This window comes from Chelonus insularis, unplaced genomic scaffold (assembly GCF_013357705.1).
Source record: "Chelonus insularis isolate UGA/USDA-ARS -01 unplaced genomic scaffold, ASM1335770v1 contig_121_pilon, whole genome shotgun sequence".
NCBI lineage: Eukaryota > Metazoa > Arthropoda > Insecta > Hymenoptera > Braconidae > Chelonus > Chelonus insularis.
Window position 1 is genome coordinate 846,760 of NW_023276363.1, and position 22,292 is coordinate 869,051.

The following is a 22,292-nucleotide window of genomic DNA, read 5'->3' on the forward strand; positions in this document are numbered from 1 at the left end:
GCATCTTTTTAAAATTAATCTTTACTGTGAAATAAAAATAAATAAATAATAGATTAAAACAAACATTTATTTGGAGTTTTTTTTTTACTTATTAAAAAAAAAGTGTTTTTCAAATTTATTGATCATCTTTTTACATAAAAATTCTTTGTTCATCGATAAAATTGATTCAAAAAAGATCCTTTGAGATCAACTACTGGTAAATGTGTCATTGAATATTTCGTCAGTTAAAAACGTTATCCTTAATTAATATTTCTGGTTAATTGTCTTGATTTGTATCCATATCGTGGACTCTGACGTTTTGGCGTAGTTAAAGTTGGTACTGCTTTTAGTGGAGTTCTCCTTGAATCGACTACTGGTCTTCGTACTAAAGACCGTGCACTTTTTGGTGTCTTTGTTGAAAGTGGTTTTTTGATATGAGGAGTATTGCTTATACTAGTCACGTTCATCATTTCAACAGCATGATTCACCAATTCATTTTCACGTACTGTTGCATTCGTCTTTGCAGATGCATAAAGACGTCCTTGTGAATTTAAATTCTTTGTGATTTCCTCTTTTGAATTGTCTGTTTGTCTATTTTCTTGATCTGATATAGGACTCTGTCGTCGACGTTTTTCCAACGATTGACGACTATTCCCATTCAAATCACTTGGAGATTCAGATTTAAGCCTCGCTCCATTACTCTTAGGACTTTTAAATTTTTTCTTCCGAGTTTCTATCGAATTTTTTGCTTCTTTTGAATCTCTCGAAATACTTATTCTTTGCTGTTGTTCTATTATAGTTTCTGGGGTAGTTTTACCTTTATTGTGATCAAATAATTTGGCCTTTGCCAGCACCATTCCAGCATTCTGTGTACGAAGTTTAGCAACCGATGCTCGACCTGTTTGAACTACGGATGCATTAAACGTAGGTCTCAAAGGAGTCACTGCATCTAAATATGTACTTGCATTCTTCCAAGATATTCTCTTATCTAATCCAATTTCAGATACGGGTGTATCGCTTTTTTGTTTAATACTTACTTGACTATTTATTTTTTTAAATTTATCTACACGATCAGTAAACTTTGAGTATTCTTCAATAAGTTCATTTCCATGAAAAGAAGATGCTCGGCGTACAGGTGTGGATTTAGGTATATTGATGATTGATACATCTTCTTCATCATTCAAAAAAGAGCCTGTATGTTCAGCAGTATGATTGATTAACGTGCACAGTTGTTGTTGTAAGTAATTCAATCTTGCATTAGTTTCTTCACTGCAAAAAGAATTGACGTTTTGATCTTGATATGATCCTGATTTAGTTGTTACAGGCTTTGGAGTTAAATCGATATTATCAGTTTGCTCCGAAACATGCCAAGATGACATACGACTTACGCGCTTGCGTCCAGTTATCGGTTTTTCTTGTGATCGTCTGCGCAAACTACTGATTCTCCGAGCACTGGGTGACCTTATAACTTTATGTTCTGCTGATCTTCTAATTTTCAATTCTTTAGAAAGACGTCTTGCTAGGTGATCTGCTGAAGTAATACTTTCAATACTCGCTTCGCCTAAAGTTTTTTCATATTCGCTTTGTACTTGGTTCAACGAGTTAATCTTAACATTTCTATTAACAGTGTGATCATGCAAAGCATCTAACTCTTGAGAAATACGTGACTCAATGGCCGATACTCTATTTTTAATTTCTTCATATTCACTTTTTGGAATTTTAACATATTCTTCAGATGGTTCGTCTGTGTCAAAAGATTCTTCATTTCTGTAAGATAATGTAGAATCTAATTTTTTATTTAATGCTGAATGACGCCTTGGAGATTTTCTTGAATGGTTAGATGAATTAACGTCTTCTCCATTCTCATCTGACAAATTTATTTCTGCATCCGTAAAAATTTTGTCATATTGATCCATTTCATTTTGTACATTCAATTCTGTTTGTTTTTTTCTGGGTGGCGAAGAAATAAGTGATGAAGCACTCCAATTCTGTAATCGACGTTTCTTCATACTCTTTTTAGATGATACTCCACTTGATGTACTCCAGCGTCGTTCGATAGGTGAACTTTCTGAGTTATTTCTATCTTTGTCAACCTCTAATTCATTAATCTTTTGCTTACTACGGGACACGAAACGATCTAAACTTATACCCAATTTTTTTGGTTTATCAATCTTTGTATGTACTCCATTTGCTTGAATATTATGTGATAAATATTTTCGAACTTTAGATTTCTGGGTCGTAAAATTTCTTTCTTGAGAATTTTGATCTCTCACCGGCGAAGGAATTATTGATTGCGAAGAAAGTACTGTACTTTCTATTATACCATCTAAAGATGGTCGTTTCTTTTTATTATTGATAGATGCTATCGCGATTTCTCCATTCTTTCGTTTTTTACAAATTTTTGTAGGAGAACTTTGTGGAGTATCTAAGACTGATGATCTCAATCGATTTTCATTGATAGGAGGAATATTTTCAAGAGATCCGTTCTTCCCTACTATTTTCTTTAGCCCATTAAACATTCCTAAAAATTGAATAATTAAATTAATGGAAAAGTAACAGAAATAACTAAACGAATATAATTTATTTCAATATATCTAGTTTGCACATAGATTTCAAATATCTTGAACAAATGTAAAAAGTTTCTCGAATGGTTAAAACTTTTTTCACTATTCGATGTAACTTATTTTCTTTTGTTCAAGACGTCATTAATAACTTACGAGTAAGACTTCCACTCCTATGCTTCTTTTTCTTTTCTCTAAAACGATCTCCACTCAACCGATCAATATCTCCTTCAGTGCTACAATAAGATTCAGCTTGAATATTCTCCATTATATCTTTTGGTATGACACCAATTTGTGAAGAGTTTTCTATCAAAATCTATCAATGAGAATGAAAAATAAGTAGTATGAAATGTCAACTATGAATGTATAATAAACTTCATTGCTATAAACAATACCTTTACAATAGATAAATGTGCTTCTAAACGGTTTTGCATGGCAGTTATTGTAGTTTCTCTTAAAGGCATAATATTTGGACCGATAACTTTAGCAAGATTATCAGAACTCATTTTATTTTGGTCTTCATGTTCGGAAACTCGACGTAAAAAATCCATAAGAAAAGCTAGTGTATTCAGATGAGGAGCTGGTAAAAGTAAACAAGCCATCAAAATATTGTCTACCTTCGAACTCCTCATCATCCCACATCGTACGAATAAATCATGATAAGTAAAAGGAATTATTGGTTCAGGTAGATCTCTGAAATACTTTTTTAAACAATTAGCTACATCAATAGCATGATGTTTCCCTCCTAAACCATGACCATTGTCTATTCGAGTAACCAGCTCTTTTAATCGTGCTTGAGATCCAGCTTTTCTGAATAATCCTTCTTGATTTAAAAATTTTTCCAAATATAAAATTGTGTGCTTGACAAATACCGGAACATAAACGATTGCTCCAGATGCCAATTGAACTCCATCCAACGGTTGAATCGACAACGGAACATTGAACACTTTTTTGGAGTTATTTACATGTTTGTCATTACTCTCTACTTTTCTGGCACTTTTCTTCACTCTATGTTTTATCCCAAGATTTTTTAAATGACTCGTAACAATGTCAAATACTTTATCTTTATCGGAAAGATCATATATTAACATTTTTAAAATAACAAATAAACTTTTTAAACATTAGCCTTGCGCTGTGAGCGGCTAACTTGTAAGCAAACAATACCGGAAAAAGCATTTAGTTATTAGTTCAATGCATAGGTGTCGCCACCCAATACTTCTCTATCTTGAAAAAATCAATTGAAAATAAATGAAAACCTCAATCAAAATATAAAATAATTTTATTCAAAAGAGAAGGATTTTTTATTTGATTTTGACTAATTTTACATTTTTTTTTTACTAAAAACGATGATTGCAATACTTTATAAAAATTTTTATCGACTGAAGCTTCAAAGTCAAAAAAGAAACTATAGATGATTACAGTTGACAATTCCACTGAAGTTTGCTTTAGCTGTTCTGTACGTGAATCCTCAAGTCATCCAGGTTAACCAAAAAAAATTTTTTTGCCGTCAATAAGTACCACTAATTAATAGAGGCGATGGAAAAGTCAGGAAACGTCTTAACACTTACTGTAAGTATTTTAGAAAGATTTCATTTATTATTTACAAATAATTTTCGATGAAGAATTGGTACTACTGGATATCGCTTTATACTAAGAGTTATGTACAGTTCTTCATAGCGAAATAATTAATTTTGAAACGAAATTATTTTAATAGGATTATAGTGAAATGGAATCCAAACCAGTAATGGGTCATTACTCTGGAATTGATGATGATTTAGATGTTGAAGATCTTTACACAAAATATAAGGTAATAAATAAGTGTAAAGAATTTTGAACGTGTTCTTTAATGATTCATTTCTTTGCAGAAACTTCAACGTATGTTAGAATTTTTACAAGTTCAAGAAGAGTACATTAAAGACGAGCAACGTAACTTGAAAAAAGAATATTTACATGCTCAAGAAGAAGTAAAACGTATTCAAAGTGTTCCTCTTGTAATTGGACAATTCTTAGAAGCTGTTGATCAAAACACCGGAATTGTTGGTTCAACAACAGGCTCTAATTATTACGTTCGAATTTTATCTACGATAGATCGTGAATTGTTAAAGCCTTCGGCTAGTGTTGCTCTACATAAACATAGCAATGCTCTCGTCGATGTTCTTCCACCAGAAGCAGACTCTAGTATTTCTATGCTTCAAGCTGGTAAAATTTATTTTAATTATGTTACGAAACAATTAATTAAATTGAAAGAAATCAATTCATATTGTTTTATTTTTATAGATGAAAAACCTGATATCCAATATAGTGACATTGGAGGCATGGACATGCAAAAACAAGAAATTCGTGAAGCAGTAGAACTCCCATTAACTCACTTTGAGTTATACAAGCAAATTGGAATAGATCCGCCAAGAGGAGTTTTGATGTATGGTCCACCAGGATGTGGCAAGACTATGCTGGCAAAGGCTGTAGCTAGACATACTACAGCTGCATTTATACGCGTTGTTGGTTCTGAGTTTGTCCAGAAATATTTGGGTGAAGGTCCAAGAATGGTTAGAGATGTATTTCGTCTAGCAAAAGAAAATTCACCGGCTATCATTTTTGTTGATGAGATTGATGCAATTGCAACTAAACGGTTTGATGCTCAAACTGGCGCTGATCGTGAAGTTCAGAGAATTCTTTTAGAGTTGTTGAATCAGATGGATGGATTTGATCAAACAACCAATGTTAAAGTAATTATGGCTACTAATCGAGCTGATACATTAGATCCTGCTCTTTTACGTCCTGGAAGATTAGATCGTAAAATTGAATTTCCATTACCTGATCGTCGACAAAAACGACTTATTTTCTCGACTATCACCGCTAAAATGAATCTTAGTGAAGAAGTCGATCTCGAAGACTATGTAGCAAGACCGGACAGAATTTCAGGAGCTGATATAAATGCTATCTGTCAAGAGGCAGGAATGCACGCAGTACGTGAGAATCGTTACATAGTTCTTGCTAAAGACTTTGAGAAAGGATATAAAAATAATATTAAAAAAGATGAAGCCGAGCATGAATTTTATAAATAAACAAACAGCTTATGAAATTAAATTTCAATTTTTTACTTACAATAATACATTACATGTATATGATAATTTAGTAATATTTGTCAAATTTCAATGCTAACAAAATAAATTGTCTGATGAATTAATTATAAATATATACAGTGTTATTTATTTCATTTATTCCTATATCGTATGTAAAAAAGATATGTATTCAAAAAAAAAATCAATTTGACGGAAAATTATTTCTAAAAGCGCTAGTGTCACTCATAAGAGATAGAGCACTATTATTGTTTTCAGTTGATAATTCTTATTTTCTATCATTTAGCTGTAATCATATTAATAAAAAAAATATTAACGATACAGTAACAATTAAAATGGACTTACCGAAAGTATTAATTGTTAGTACTGAAATTGGAAAAGCAAGTTCACTTGTTCAAGGTAAAATTAATTGTCATCTAAAGGTTATGTCAATATAAATTTATTGTTATAGAAATTTTATTTATAATTCATTTTTTATAAATAGAAATGGATGGAAAACTTTTCATGGATAACAATGACGTAAAATATTTTTCATGGGACATTAACAACAAATATTATTCAGCACAAATATTATTGTGTGTAACAGAAAGGATACCTCCAGAAATTCCTGCTGACAGTATTGAAGCAGTAATACTTCATTATGAATCAAAGGCAATAATAAGCAATTTAAGAAATTTTAATTTACTGTTTCATGTGTGAATTTACGTATAATTAATTGACTCAGGGGGAGGAGCCACTCATATTGGATAAATATGTACCATTTATCCAGACACTCAATGAAGCTGAGATATTTTTATTGGCTTGTGAACCAATTGATGATTCACAAAAAAAAGAAGAAGGTATTTTTCCAGATGTGATTGAGGATTTCCTAAATGTTAATTTAATTTATTGAAATTTTTAGTAACCGAATGGTGTTATACTCATAAATTTGAACTAGTAGATATGAAAGTACCAGAAGCAACTAGTGAAATGGATGATGATGGAGCTCATGAAAAATATGGATTAGAAAGGCTAATAGAAGCTTTACATACTCATACTTGGCCTAATAGAATATTAAAAGGTTTTTATTTCATTTTATATATATATAAAAAAAAAACAATTAAATGGTAAATGATTGATGTATTACATTAAAAACAAAATCAAACATACTTTAGGCATTCCTAATGGACGAATTTCAACTTCAAATGAACCCGATGTAAATGAAATTAAAGAACAATTAGACAATATTCAATTGAACTCCGCTCGAGATGGAACAGATTTTTCGTTAGTAGATCGAGCATTACTAGGTAGGTATTTGTGTTATTATTTGGTTCAATAATTGATATAAAGAAATGAGATTTGATTCATTCTTTGCCAAAAATTTTATTATTAGATGGTATTCTTGGAGATACGAATGCTGATTTTGGTGAATTATTGAGTCAATTAATGGCAATGAAAGAACATGTAGCAACCTTGGAACCCAGCAATCGGCGAGTTGCAGCCGAACAACTTGTTACAGCTTTTTGGAAAGCAATGGGAGGTGATTCGTCAGAAATTGAAGATCCTAACGAATGAACTTTCAAAACTTTAATTGTTCAATATAAATATTAACTGTATATCTCAATATTATATAAATAAAAAGGTAAATTTATAGAAGCAATGAGTTGATGCAATTGACTTAATTTGAAATTAGCGGGCAAAATTTTAAGTCATACCACCATTGCACACTTAAATTTGTATCGTCCTGTATTAGCCTGTCACGTTGGTAGTCTTTAGTTTAACCAAAATGACCGTCGCGTTTGTGTACGGCCTGATTTCGTTTACAGTTTATAATTATTTATAGTGTTTTTTGTAACTAATTTGCAGAAGTAATACCTAAAATAATTTTCATTATTGTAGAGTGTATACAAATATTTTATAATTGTTCGAATAATTATGAAAATTATTCACGTGGTTAACTTTGTAAGCATTCATTAATATATATATTTTTATTGAACAATTATTATTTATATGGCACGACTACGGTTTCCGTGGCGCCACGAAATGATAATGAATTTCGATAGAACAGTCCAAAATAAGACGAAAATGAAGAATAAAATTTTTTCATATCTCACTTAGTTTTCGAGATATTGATACTTTAAATTTTGGGTTTATATGGGCTTATACATGGGCATAATTTTGGACTACAGAATTAGAGGGTTCTCTCCGGTGGCGGCCTTCGGCCGCACCGTTTAATGAAAAAAAATCACCCTGCAAGTACATTGTACCAAGTTACAACAATTTTGCGAGGCAAAAAAAAATCGCGGCGCCACGGAAACCGTAGTCTCCCCATTTATATTAACAAAAAAATTTTTTAACATATTTTAGGTAGTGAAGATATTATAGTTGAGTCGTACAAATTGAATAATCATGGAAGTATCAAAAAATAACGATACTCCTACCTCAGATGACGTGTCTCAAGTTTGTCCTGGTATCATAAAACTAAGAGACTCAGATACTCCTGATAGTAATAAAGGATTACAAGAACATGATTCTGCAACTGATAGTCCTAAAATTACGAAGCCGGTTTTAGGAAAAGCACAAGCTAAAAAGAGATTAATGGCTTTTGCAAATAATTTTAGAGTATCTCCTGTGTTGAAACTTAAAGATAAGGACGCCAATGTTAGTAAGAATCAAACGATGAATATTTTTGCATCAAGTAAAAAATCTAGCAATGTAAAAGATTTAATGGAAGAAGTAAAAGATGCACGAAATCGAATAGAAAATGAAATTGACTTCCAAGAACTGTTAAGTAATGCTAGTTCCGAAAAGAAAAATTATAAAAAACATAAGAAAAAGTCAGAACCAAAAATATCAGCCATAGAAGAAATTATTCGTGAAGAATCCAAGCAAAAAATGTTATTGGCAAACATTCCCGATAGAATAACATTAGAAAATTCTGAAAAAAGTGAAAGAGATGATCGTGATAGAAATTATGGTAGATATTCACAATGGGATAGAAAAAGATTTCGTCGCTCAAGTAGCCGGGGCAGAGGCGATCGCAGACGACGTAATAATAGACGAAGAGAGCGATCTAGGAGTCGTGATAAAAGAGAAGGAAGCCAAAATAGTGATAAAAGAAAAAGTGCTTCACCAGAGACTGATCAAAAAAATAAAATAAAATTAGATAAGTCAGACAAGTCATCTAAAAAAAATGATAAACCTCGTGAGAAAAGAAAAAATGATAGTCGAAAAGATGATTACAAGAAAGATAAAAAAAATGAAGAAAATCATCTTCTGAATAATTGTGAATCTTGGAAAACTTTTAAATCTCACGGTAGACAAATAAGAGAAAGATCATTATCTGATAATTATGAAGATGCAAGTACAGATGTTAAATTTAAAACTGCTGAAGAATATAATGGACATTTAGAGCAAATGTTAATGCTCGGATCAAATCGGTTAGAAAGATCCTATGCTGTTGCTGATGGTAAAAATGATGACAGAAAAGTTTATCCACCAGAATCCATACGAGTGACTAAATGTAAAGGATCTTCTATTTTTTATAGTGAAAATCCAGATATTTCTCTATTTTTTTCGAAAAAACAACTTTTTCAGTTACTTCCTGCCGATCGTTGCAATTTGCTCAAAAAAATTATTGATTCTACAAAAGAAGTAAAAGTAGAAGAAAAAAACGAAAAAATAAGTGAACGTACATGGCTTAAAAAATGGGATGAATCAATCAATAAAATTGAAAAACTACATCATAATGAAACGTCATTCAATAAACAGGACACCAATATATTACCGAAATCCAAATGGGATAGTGAAGAGTCAATAGAAATACCGAAAGATAGTACACCTAGTAATTCACCAGAAAATAAAAATGAAACTGAATCAGCAGATGATACTTCAGTAGCAGCCGAAAGTAAAGAAAGTAAATCAGAAGAACAAATGGAAGTAACATCAATTCCTTTGGTATCTGCTTTTGTTCCGAAGGTTGAAAATGTAAGTAACAGTCCTAGAAATGATGAGAAAACAGTTGAGGATATTCCAAAAATGGTTGAAACAACAGCTGATATAAATTCGCCTAAAATTGGAGAAAATCTTATTTCAGAGTACGAACAATTTATAAAAATTGTGAATAATGATAGTGAAGAATTAAAAAATTCAAAAGATAAATACTCAGGAGCAGAGTTTAATGATATTAAACAAGTAGATGACAAAAGTGTTGAAGAAAATAGCAATAAATCAGTTGGTATAATTAATGATAAAGAAATAACTGAAATTCCATTGAAAATGAAGAGCAATAAAGAAGATAAAGCTTGTAATAGTAAGAAAAGTGATGGTGACGAACACATAATTACTAAAAATTCGAAAAATGTCATAGAAAAATTGAATACGAGTGATTGGGAAAACGAAGCAAAAAAAGATGAAAAAGAAGATGATTATATAAAAGACAATAAGAGAATAGAACGCAAGAAAATAAAAACTAAAAAAAAAGTATCATCTAGTGAAAGTAGTAGTTCATCTTCTTCAAGTTCATCCGATTCTGAATCACAAGAAACTAAAAAAAAACGAAGAAGAAAGAGTAAGAAAAGAGCATCAAGTTCTGATAGTTCTAGCAGTGAAAGTGAAGAAAGTAGTGATGACACAGAACGTGATAGAAAGAAAAGAAGAAGAAGAAGTAAACGGAGAAAGAATAGAAAAAAATCTAGAGCGAAAAAGAAAAGAATCAAAGTGGAAGATACTGAATCAAACTCGAGTGATTCTGACGAGGAACATGTCGTAAGAAAGAAAAAACAAAAAAGAGATTCTAGTAAATATCGAAAAACAATCAAACGACGATCAAAGTCTGCTGATAATAAGAAAGTACAAAAAACAAAAAAAGAAGAAAAAATGATATTGTTGGATGATGAAACTCTTAATGAATCTGATTTGGAAAATTTGAAGAAAAAAATAGTATTAGAGGCGGAAAGTATTGATAAACAGTGGCCAAAAGATGATCCATTGAATTCTGAAGAACCTGAAGAAACAGCCAAATTTGAAATTGTAAAAAATGAACAAAAATTAAATGATGTTGAAAAAAGCGAAACTACTGATGCAAAAAATACTGTTAAAGATAGTAAATCTATTCAACCATCATCAGGTGATAAAGAAGTAGAGAAAAATACTGATAGTGAAGCCACCAATGATCATCTCAGTGAAAAAGCGGCCCATAGTGATAACTCTAAAAGTAAAAAATTGAGAAAAATGAAAAATAGACGTCGAAATAGTAGTACAAGCAGTTCCTCAAGTGTCAGTAGCTCTTCATCTTCATCATCAAGTTCAGAAACAAAAAGTCAAAGCAGTAAAAAACAAACTAAAGAACGATCAAAACGAAAATCTCCAGATTTATCATCAAAATTAATTAAAAAATTCAGAAAGTATCATTCCAAGTTAGCAACATCATTAGATTTCGATGCTTTAAATTTTCCATCATTAACTCAGCTTGAACAAAAAATTAGTAAAAATCGTAACACAATAGATGACTGGGAAGTTGATAGTCAGGATGAAACAAACGAATTTATTGAAAAATTAAAAGAAAAGGCATTGAAAAAAGAAAAAAAGATTGAACAAGAGGTTAGATATGACAGTAAAACTGATACTTATATTGCTGTAGAGAAAAAAAGTCAACGTGAAAACAAAAAGAAGCAAACTGGACCTGTATGTGCTTTGAGAATTTGGGAAGATGAGGAAGAAGAAGGTGAACGAGAAGCAATGATGTTAATGAAACAGAAAATCGAAACTGATTCGAAATTAAAACTATGGGAATCAAATACTACCGAAAATCCTGTTGAAGAGAATAAAATCATAATATCAGAAGAACCAAAACCCGTTGAATCGCCGATAGTTCTTGAAGAAAAAGAAGAGAATAAAGGTGGATGGGTAGAAATCATTCCTGAAGGTGGTATTAAGCCCACTGAAGTAGTGTCTAATTCAGAAAGAAAGAAACCTTCAAGATGGTCTGATCGAAGTCCAAACTTAAAAGACGTTTCTGAAGAAAATTTAGTACCAGTGAATTGGGAAGAAGAAGAAGTCGTAGATTGGGTTAGAACGTCACCAGAAATAAAAAATAAATCATTTTCTTTGAAAAGGTCGAGAGATTCAAGTGATAGCAGTAGTGATAGCTCTGATAGTAGCAGTAGCAGTGATAGCAGTGATAGTGAAGAAGAATCGTCACCAATACGTCCAGAGTTATCGAAAAAGTTAGAACTTCGTGATGAAAACTCTCATTCAAGCAGTAGATCTGGATCGAAAGATCTGTACCTGAAGAGTGGTTTAGAAGAACCTTATGTTGAAACTGAAGCTATGAAAAAATTACGCATGAATATATTTGCTGATTTTGTTGCTAAAGATTCACGAGATGGATTTTCAGAACAGCTTGATTCAAGAGGGTCTTCAGAAATACCTCTATTGGTGTCAAGAATTTCAAGCCGTCCATTATCTTCACCTCTCAATGACAATTCATGCTTTGCTCCTAAGCCACATGAAATTGATAGTACTGCTGAAAGAGAAGCAATTCGACGAGGCTTCCGTGATTTTACTCCGAGATCTGATTCGAGATCTTCGTCTCATGATTCAAGACGTAGACTATCACCAAAAAGAGATAAAGAAAGGCCAATAATTCGTAACAGTGAAGAAAAGGGAAGTAATTGTAGTTATCGAAGTGAAAGTAGATGTTCATTAAGAGATTCTTCTAGAGATCGAGGAAGAAAAGATGATAGAAGTTTGCGAGGACATTCTCCTGAAGTTGAACGTAAATACAGTCCTTTTAATGAACGTGATTTTAGAGAAAAACGGCGTTCCCCAATTTCTTGGGATAGAGCTCGTAGCCGAAGTTGGAGTCGAAGTCGTAGTAGAAGCCCCTATAGAAGAGACGATCGATCTTGGGACCGATACAAACAATCTAATTATACTGATGATCGAAGAGAAAGATTTTCTTCAAGGAGTCCACTACGAGAACGATCACCATTCAGACGAGATCGTGGAAGAAGAAGTCCTGAAAAAGATAAAATCCGAGAGCGAAGCCGTGATAGAACTTGGAGTCGTGATAGGAGTGTTGACCGGCCTTATAATCATTTGGAATCTGTTAGAAATGAATATGATAGAAGAAAGCGTGAAGATGATATCGAAGAACAAAACCATTGGAGAGACGATAGAAGAATGAGTAGAGAACCATTGAATGCTATGTATGTTAATAGGCTTTCTCCTGATGTTGATTTTAATGACAGACCGTATCACAGAAATAGTAGTTTAGATAGAAATATTGACCGTGGTTCGCTAGAAACTGATTTCGATAAACCTCACTACAGAAGTAGAAGTAGAGAGAGAAAACCCCGTGATTTCGATTGGGATCGATCACGAGAATCACCTGGATTAGATCAATTTGACTCTAGAAGTAGAAAATTATCAGAAACAAGACCGAGATCGAGGTTATCTCCAAGACCACATAGCCCATTACGGCTTAATCGTCGATGCCGTTCGCGATCCCCATCTTGGAGTAGATCTAGGACTTATTCAAGATCACGTTCTCGATCAGTCAGTCGAAATAGATCAAGGTCTAGGTCAAGATCAAGATCAAGGTCACGATCATCATCGAGATCAAGATTAAGGGTAAATACTTCAGAACGTTCTTCGAGATTCCGACGCTCGAGATCCCTTTCTCCACAAAGATTTTCAAGAATCGATGATGATAGATTTAGAAGAAGTATCAGTCAAGAACGTGGTAGACGTATTGAAACGATCATTCATCCTTCAGGAATCAAGTCGACACCTCTTGAAGAGCCTTCAAACATTTCGGAATCATCTGAAGTTAATTTGCCTCCAACAGCAGCTCCATATGAATATCCTTACTATCAAGGAAATAATCTTACCTATCCACCGCGTTTAGATAACGCTAATCCTCCATCAGGATCACCAAAACGTCTTTCTCTTGATGATAGATTAGAATTAGAGCTTGGAATTAAAAAAGCTCATGAACCATCACCTGTGCCACTTCCTTACAATCATCCAAAGTATACTCAACCAGTGTTACAATATCCTGGCATGCCAAGTGCTCCAAGAGGTATAATACCTCAAGCATTAGGTTCTTCAGAGTCAATGCAACAAATTGGTGGTCCACCTCGACCAAATTTTCATTGTCCAAGTGGTAGTTCTATCATTCCTCCAAGCTCTCTTGTACCACCTACATTTAATCGTCAACATGCCTCTGTTGTACAAGTAGGAAATGTTCTTCAAGTGGTTCCCGGTGACTTTGGTGGTCCACTTCCTTCAACTACAGTCAGAAATGTAATACCAAATCCATCATTACCTGGTACATCGTCGAATGCTGAAAATCCTAATCGAGTAGTTCGTGTAGGAAATGTTTTACAAGTTGTTCCAACTACAACATTGGATTGGAGTGGTAGATCACCGTTACAAACAGGACCTATTTTAGCTAACTCAATGCATATGGGAGTACGCCCATCCGTGCCTCTAGCTCCATTTTCTACTACTTCTGTTTTACATCCCAATTCACATCCGATTCCTACTGTTTCTAGTACAGTTCCTATTAGGCCGCAGAATAAACCTACATCTACACCAGCATTACCCATTACTGCTCTCCCTAAACTTGAACCTCCTAAAGCACCGCCAGTAATACAACCTGTTTACAATTATGAAGCTATTATGGAAGCAAAACGTAAGGAAAAAGAAGAACGCAGGCGATTAAGGGCAGAGAAAAGGCTTGAGAAAAAACAGAAAAAGTTAGAAAGGTTAAAGCGTCGAGCTAAACGTATGCAGATGAAAGCTGAAGCAAAACCTGAAGGTGTGGAAACAGAAGTAACTGGTGAAGATGAAATAGAATCATCTATTTCAGTTCAAGAGCCTAAACCTGGTACTAGTGAAGATTCAAATGATCAAATTATTGAACAGCCAGAACAAACTACTCTTCCTGGAGGTGAAGATGAATACGATGAAGAGGGTGATATAGAGGAAGATGAAGATGATATGGAATTTGTAAATGAAGAAGAGGTTGAAGACGACATATCTAAAGCAATGAGTTCAATAAGCCAACAAGTTGATGCTGATATTATTAAATTAGCAGAAAATCCGGATGCTGAAACAGTAATAAGTGGTTTTAAGACTGCAGTTCCTTTACCTTCACCACCTAAGAAGGGTATTTTAGTTCCTCCAGGATATTGGGAAGAGAAATTTCCACATGATGGTTCTGAAAAAATAATGAACAATGCAGAAGTCAATGAAAATGACGAGTTAAATCTTAACGAAAATCAATTGGCTGCAGAGCAGAAAGATAATGATGAAGGAAATGATGAAAATGATAAAGATACAAAGTTGAAAACGCCAAGACAACGTAGAGCTCGTAAATCTGTACAATTCGCCGATGGAGTAAGACCTGGCGAAGGAACAAGTCCTAGTGGTTGCGAAGGAGACTTACCATCTCCTCCACCACCAGTTCCTATTTCAGCAAATGATCCTATGCATGAACAAATTAAAAGATCAAGAATTCGGAAGAATCGTAAAAAGGCTAAACGTATCAAACCAATGAAGATAAAAAAGAAAGTCAAGGTAAATTTTTTATACATTTAATAATCATTCACAAGCATGTATTTCTTTATTTATGATTAATTATCAATTTGTTATTTTCAGGTAAAAATAATAAAATTGAAAAAGCCAAAAGTAACACCATTACAAGCTATGATGATGGGTGATTCAGATGAAGCGGATGATCGTTCACCACCACCGCCACCACCTGGGTCTCCACCGCCTCCTCATTTGTGGCCAAGTTATCTTGCTGCTTACAGTGCAACTCTACGTCCTGCTGATACTGTATCACCCAGTGGAAATCAAGCACCACCTCCACCTACTCCTTTACCATTACTTGTTCCTCCACCACCACTTAATTATACCATTCAACCGTTGGGTAAAATATAACCCTGAATATCAAGCTATGCTCTTCCGGATACTGTGTAAAATGTTCATCTAATATAGATCATTGACATTCTTCCTGAACTTAGACACAAGTTATTTCTACTCTCGTCCAAATTATGAATGTATATATGTAGTAAACTTTCAATGTATTTAATTAATATTGTTTTCAGTTAATATATTTTTGGTAAAGAAAAGCCTGAATACAGTTTTTGTTATATCAAAGTTCAGAATGTATGTAATAACAAATTAACTTTTTTTAAAGAAGTTTAATTTTTAAGATTATGCGAATTTTTTGGCGATAATGTTAAAATGTATATATCCTCCTTAAACGTATTAAATACAACTGTATTATAAAAAAATTAAGTTTAAATATTTATTCAACTCAATTCGTAAAAAAGAATAAAAAGTTATTTTTAAAATACATTAAAAAAAGTTCATTTAAAACTTATAAATTGTTTGTAAAAATGATAAACAAACTAATGAAAAAAAATTCTAAAATTTTTTAAGTACTAATAATAAAGAATTTATATAATCACCAATAATAAAAAATAAAAAAATTCTGACTTAGCTTTTTCTTCAATTCAAATTTCGCGTCTGTTCCACGATTGCGCAACAGCTGTTATTTGATTGGCGGAAAGAGTATTTAAAATCAAATGTTTCTCACTCGGTCACCTCAGTTCATACTGAGGACACTTCTGTGAACGTTCGTTCATTATTCCGGTCGACAAGAGTACATTTTGAGTACATATGCACTCGCGTGACCTTAAAACAGAACGTCAAACAATAGTTTTTTGGCAAAATTAATCAATAAAAATAGTAGAAAAAATTGAATTAACCTTTAAATTAGTTTCCAATTATTATCAATCCATCAAAAATTCATTCTGATGAATCATTCATTACATGAGCATTGCAAATATGAAAATAAATTACATGATCAGTTTAAAGTTCAGTCAGCTAAGTGATATGTATAGGTGCGAGAGCATGTATTTGCTTACTTGGTCATAGTATTCGAAAAACTGTTGTGAGTTGCAGTTAGTGCGCGAGTACTTGGATAATTTGTTTCCTTGTACTCGTGTACCTCATCTATTTTGATTTTTTACCACTACTTTATTTATTAATTAAATAATCAATATAAACATTGAAGTCGCAACAACATTGAAAAAAGGATGCCGGCCAAATTAAGTAAATTTATCGTAGAAACTGCCAACTGTAAGGATTATGTCCATCCTTGGGTTAATTCTTGTGTAATGGCACAAGTTGGACTTGGATTACATGCTTTACAAGAATCTCTTAGAGTGTATTCGACTGTTTACATTGTATGTTGAATGTTACAAATTACTAATTATACTTTCATGTGTTTATTATTCAAGTTTTTATAACATAATCATCAATTGAGCTAATTATTGGATGATATTTACATATATAAGCACGTTTGTGCATAATGTTACCATTAATAGTGCATAATATTGGTATTATGATTAAAATACTAAGTATATCGCAATCGATTATAATAATATTTTTTTGAAATTACAGCTAACTTTATTAATGAGAGGAAAAACACCATCTAAAAATGATATTTTACGAACAATACTAGGAATTTTACAATCAACAGCTTTCTTATCATGGAGTGCGCTTACATATCCTGCATTTATTTGTCTATTGAGGTAAAAATTAATATTTGTTTAAATTTCAAAAAATTGTTAATTATTTTAATAATATTCTTTGTTATAGGAGAATCTTAGGACATTTCAATATTTTAACAGTATCATTTTTACCAGCTTTTTTGTCCAGTTTATCAGCTATTTTAATTGAAAGACCTTCTAGGAGACCATTGTTATGTCTATATGTTGCTAATATTGTGAGTATTCAGAACAGTACGCATTGTTTTTAAAATGATTATCAGTGATATGCGAAAACATACTTTTCAAACACATTATAATTAACAATAACGTTAAAAAATTATTGAGTACTTATTGTTGTATGTTATGAAGTACTTATTTTCATAAAAAAAAAAATTTATAAAGACAATATTTCTAAGAATTTATTAATATTTAATTATCTTTTTCCGATCCACTAATATGTTTTTTTGTAATAATCTGTATTGATCAAAAAGCTTTTAATTGATACAATTATCTGTATAAGTAAAAAATTTTCAGGCGACAGAAACGTTGTTTAGAATGGGGGTGTGGCGCGGCTACTTCAAAGAAATTCCTTATGCTAATGTTGGAATATTTGCTGCAAGCATGGCCACGTTACTTTATTTTTTTCGTAGTAAATCTTCCAAACAAGACTCCATATTTAAGATTATAAAACTCATGGTGGGTCCATATGAAAATCCTGATTATGTTGAAACGCGACGTCTATCTCCTGAACCTTCCACGAGTAAACATGAAGACAATCCATTTAGTGATAAAATTTCATCGCGTATTAAATTGAACACATCATTAAATCTTTTGCAAAAATCTTTAAAAACATATAGAAATCTTATCAATTGGATTAAATGTTCAGGAAAACATCGTACGTGTCCTCATCCATACAGTTGTTCATCTTTTATCTTAGGAGTAAGTATAAAACATTTCATCATGATATATCATTAATAATTTAAATTGTTGATCGTTTAAATGCAATTTTATTTGAACGATTCAATAGCTGTATATAAATAAATATGATAAACATATATAATTAATTCGTTATTTCTGTTTTTTTAGGGTAGTATAAAATTATTTAGTATTGGATTATGCATACAATTAGGACTCAAATTAGCATTTCAAGTAAAACAATTACTATCTAAACCGGGAGTCTTAAAGGCTGAACTATGTAAAAAAGATAATTTCAATTTAGCTCTCTTCCTTGGTGGATTTAGCGGGATATATCGGGTAAAATAGATCGTAAATACATAATTGAATATATTTGAAATTACTCAATATTGATACTGATCAAAGCATTTTACTATCATTGCAGTTACTTTCGTGTTTATTAAGGAGAACATTTAATAAAAATTCAAAAATGCATGCTATTCCAGCTGGTTTATTAGCGAGCGTTGCATTTTTAATGTTTCCTAATAATACTATTGCTTTGTATGTCATGTGGAAGGCATTGCAGGTAATTAAAATCAATTTGAATAATTTATATCAAAATAAATATTCATAATCCACTAATTTTTTTTAGTTGTCGTGGAATAAAGGAGTTGAGAATAGAATAGTACCAGAAGTTAAATGGTTCGTTATATTTTTGTATTGTTTTTCTACAGCTGTACTTTTTCATGCAGCTATTATTGAACCACAAAATTTACGAGCATCATATTGGAAGTTTCTATTGTCATTATCAGGCGGAAGGTTTGTTAATTCAAAATTTTATGCATATAAATAATAATAATATAATCATTTAAACAAATTATAAAATGAATAATGATTATTATTTTATTTAGAGTGGCTGCAATGGCGCGTGTTCCACTGGACCCATTTGGTCTAGAATCATCAAAATACGTAGAAGAAGTTATGACGAAAACGAAAACCCCAAGAAACTTCAATTTTTCATTTTAAGTATTTTTAAGTAAGTTACCAATCGTTTAATGAATTAAAAGTCTCTCAGGTTGATGGGACATGAAAATATTATAATCATTATGAGAGAAAAAAAGTCTAATTATTTATTTACTATAATATAAAATTAGAGCTATTAAAAATTCAACACAATAGACATAAGACATTATTAATTGAACAAAATTAAATACTAATTATTGCAGAATTATTGAGTTATTCGCGATATTTTATTTTTGAAGTGAAAAGTATTCCAAAATATGGCAATAATTCTGAAAACTTTAAAGGGTCCAATAAAAACATTTCAAAATATTGAAACCAAAGAAATGAGAGTATAAAATTAGCAAAAAATGTCAACCATTAAAAAGTAGTTTCAACAACGAACTAGTTAAGATTTACCTGATGAGTTATTACTCAAGTTCTGGTTTATAAAACGTTTATGAATGCGAATTATATACATATATATATTAGTTAGATTATGCTAAAATTTTGTTATTACTATTCGTATATTCCTAAAAAAAAGATAATTATTAATAAAACAGCCGTCCACTTTTCATAATGAAAAGTTTGTTTAGCTGTAGGAAAAAACCGGCTTTGAGAAGTGTACAAAAACATAAAATTCATTAAAGTAGTTTATAAAAACATGATTATACAAATGGTGCCTAGATGTTGTGATTATATTGAAAGTTTTTATACTTTTCGTTATGCTTTAATTTTATTCATTATTCAACGTAACAATTAGATGCAATGGTAATAAAAAATGTATCGTAATTTTAATAAAAAAGTTAATGATATATTTTCTTAATCTTCGTGTCATAATCATATCTAATAAGTAAAAATAATACATTCAATATTTTTTGTCGATTTATATAAAATTTCTTTTTGCTTGATCTTTATGTAACAAAGTAGCTGTAATGAGATTATCATTTTAATTAATTTTATTTTTTTTAACTACCTCTATAGCTTTAGTAATTGTAACACCCGCATTAATATCTATTTTTTTTCTCTTTCGTCTCTGTTTCTTTCTCAATACTTCTTCCCATTTCACTTGACTATCAGAAATTAAATTCTCTAAATCTACAAATCCTGCAGTAGTATTCATTGACTTACGTGTAATTGGATAAAGAACCTTTGATTGGTCATCATTTAATTCCAACATATCTAATTTACCTATTTGCCAAGGTAGAATTCCAATATCACTAGTTGCCCAATTAATATTTTCTGATTCTTCTGATAATTTCCAACTACTGTTTCTCTTTTCGTTGTCAGCCAAATCAAATTCTTTAACTATTTCTTCTTCATTCATTGGTTCATTCTCATCACTAAGATCCAAATACTTACGTCCAGTTATTTCGATTAAGTCTTCACGAGTATATACCTTATCTTTCTTATCACATGAAATATTAAAAAAAGACTTCTTTCCAAGGTAAATTCCGATTAAATCTAACATCTTGTTTCTTACTTCAGTTTCTATGCTGGGCACTACTAAATCTAGAAGTGGTTCTACATATTCCAAAGTAAATTCATTTGGATTAATTATTACTTTTTTAACAAAATTTATATCACTAAATATTGTTGGAATGTCAGATTTAATGTCTAACCACAATCCATATTGTAATTGTGGATATAAAGATTTCATTTTTTCTTTTATTTTTGACTCTAGTATTTTTGGAGTTAACTTTTTCTTGCTGTTATTATATGATTGTTCTAACACTTGCATTTCTTTTTGACAAAATTTTAATTTAATTAATCCCTGTGCAATAGATTTTATCCACAATGCTGCAATTAATTTTTTTTGTTTCGTTCCATTGCTTACACTATCCGAATTAATGAATTCAATTAATTTAAATACCAGAGAATCTAACATATTTCTCTCATGTAACATAGCAATAAAAGGTTGCCAAAATTTAATAATTGCTTTAGGTAAATGAGTCTTTTCCCAGTTATTTTTTAGATTGGATTTAGTCAAGAACAATTGAAGAAATTCTCCAGTAGGTAAAAATAATTCACTGTTCATAATAACATTCAATGTTGTTGTCGTTGAATCAAATGATAGTTTCTTTTTGTTCAAAATGGAGTAAATTTCTGTTAATAAATAAAACTTGGCTGTTGCTAAACGATAACCACTGTCATTATTTTCATTTATATTTGCATTTAGATAACGTTTCGATTTTTTAGAAGATATTCGTAACTCATTAAGTGTTTCTTGAAGCTGTTCATCCGGTAGACTAGATACAGAGGGGTATTCTGCAGTGTTATAGAGGCCTACGGCTATCCATAATTCAATCAGGTTAATAAGAGTATTTGGAGATTCATTCTCGGCATCTACAGGTTGTGAATCATTAATGAATTCTTTTTGAAGAGCACGAGCTTCTGCAACCCAATACTCATTGTGTAGCCAAGTAAGTAAGAAATTTGCTGCAATTCTAAATAAATCAATAGAAGGTAATTGATGACCATGAGCAGCATCGTGTCTTAAGTTGACAATCCATTCAGGAATATTTAATTGCTTGGCAATTTGGAACAGCGATGTTTGTTTTGTATGACCAATATTGGAGATATGATTTAGAAATCTCATGATTGTTGTTGAGTATAGTAAACACAAATCATTTTCATATGATAATGGCAATTTTCCAACGTTGATTTTTGGAGTCCACTCTCGGTCTCGAAGACAAACGTGAATTAAAGAAAAAGTACAATCTACCCCCACTGGTAGTTTTGGCATTCTAAAGTATATTAATAAAATAAGTACAAACGTTAATATATAAATTTCAAATACATATTTACCGAGCCTTCCATACGAGTAAAGTGTCGTAAGCTTTCAACTGTTTGGAGTTATCATTAGAATAAATTTGTTTATAAACTTGATACCACTCTGGGCTGAAAAAATATTAATAATTTAAATCAATTATAATTAATAGTTTTATTTGTAAAAAAACATAAATAAATTTCATAACATACAATGATAACCATGGTACACGTTTAAAGCCTTCATTTCTTGAGAAAAATGCCATTTTGATTTATTTATATAATTGTCATGGAAAATTAGCTAATTATATATTTATCGAAGAATATAACTTTGATGATTTTTATTTAATTACAAGACAATTAATTCAAATTATAAAACATGTGATATAACCTATTAAATGTGTTTTGATAATTCTAACATGTGACATGCAGCTCTGTCGATAAAGAAGTTTCATCGT

General features: G+C 31.4%; 6 protein-coding genes across 6 annotated transcripts; 4 read left to right on the forward strand and 2 right to left on the reverse strand.

Annotated features, from left to right (window-relative positions):
* Positions 1-49: 49 nt before the first annotated feature.
* On the reverse strand, positions 50-3,693 carry LOC118065694 (rho GTPase-activating protein 24-like). Its single transcript, XM_035081150.1, has 3 exons — positions 2,936-3,693; positions 2,697-2,856; positions 50-2,500 (listed from the first exon to the last, which is right to left on the reverse strand). The coding sequence occupies exons 1-3, from the start codon at positions 3,629-3,631 to the stop codon at positions 240-242; spliced, it is 3,117 nt and encodes a 1,038-aa protein (XP_034937041.1). The 5' UTR covers positions 3,632-3,693; the 3' UTR covers positions 50-239.
* Positions 3,694-3,953: 260 nt separating this feature from the next.
* Positions 3,954-5,723, forward strand: LOC118066384 (26S proteasome regulatory subunit 6B). Its single transcript, XM_035082370.1, has 4 exons — positions 3,954-4,109; positions 4,255-4,347; positions 4,406-4,739; positions 4,818-5,723. The coding sequence occupies exons 1-4, from the start codon at positions 4,077-4,079 to the stop codon at positions 5,603-5,605; spliced, it is 1,248 nt and encodes a 415-aa protein (XP_034938261.1). The 5' UTR covers positions 3,954-4,076; the 3' UTR covers positions 5,606-5,723.
* A 122-nt stretch (positions 5,724-5,845) lies between these two features.
* Positions 5,846-7,259, forward strand: LOC118066591 (alpha- and gamma-adaptin-binding protein p34-like). Its single transcript, XM_035082713.1, has 6 exons — positions 5,846-6,019; positions 6,105-6,271; positions 6,345-6,459; positions 6,522-6,680; positions 6,775-6,906; positions 6,993-7,259. The coding sequence occupies exons 1-6, from the start codon at positions 5,956-5,958 to the stop codon at positions 7,172-7,174; spliced, it is 819 nt and encodes a 272-aa protein (XP_034938604.1). The 5' UTR covers positions 5,846-5,955; the 3' UTR covers positions 7,175-7,259.
* Positions 7,260-7,362: 103 nt separating this feature from the next.
* Positions 7,363-15,631, forward strand: LOC118066580 (zinc finger CCCH domain-containing protein 13-like). The gene is made up of 3 exons (XM_035082703.1): positions 7,363-7,561; positions 7,967-15,187; positions 15,269-15,631. The coding sequence occupies exons 2-3, from the start codon at positions 8,009-8,011 to the stop codon at positions 15,551-15,553; spliced, it is 7,464 nt and encodes a 2,487-aa protein (XP_034938594.1). The 5' UTR covers positions 7,363-7,561; positions 7,967-8,008; the 3' UTR covers positions 15,554-15,631.
* Positions 15,632-16,241: 610 nt separating this feature from the next.
* On the forward strand, positions 16,242-19,196 carry LOC118065763 (transmembrane protein 135-like). The gene is made up of 8 exons (XM_035081254.1): positions 16,242-16,866; positions 17,084-17,214; positions 17,282-17,408; positions 17,707-18,111; positions 18,259-18,426; positions 18,512-18,652; positions 18,719-18,885; positions 18,978-19,196. Exons 1-8 carry the CDS (start codon positions 16,717-16,719, stop codon positions 19,090-19,092), a joined length of 1,404 nt encoding a protein of 467 aa, XP_034937145.1. The 5' UTR covers positions 16,242-16,716; the 3' UTR covers positions 19,093-19,196.
* A 184-nt stretch (positions 19,197-19,380) lies between these two features.
* Positions 19,381-22,181, reverse strand: LOC118065755 (uncharacterized). Its single transcript, XM_035081242.1, has 3 exons — positions 22,048-22,181; positions 21,874-21,966; positions 19,381-21,812 (listed from the first exon to the last, which is right to left on the reverse strand). The coding sequence occupies exons 1-3, from the start codon at positions 22,098-22,100 to the stop codon at positions 20,015-20,017; spliced, it is 1,944 nt and encodes a 647-aa protein (XP_034937133.1). The 5' UTR covers positions 22,101-22,181; the 3' UTR covers positions 19,381-20,014.
* Between the last annotated feature and the right edge of the window lie 111 nt (positions 22,182-22,292).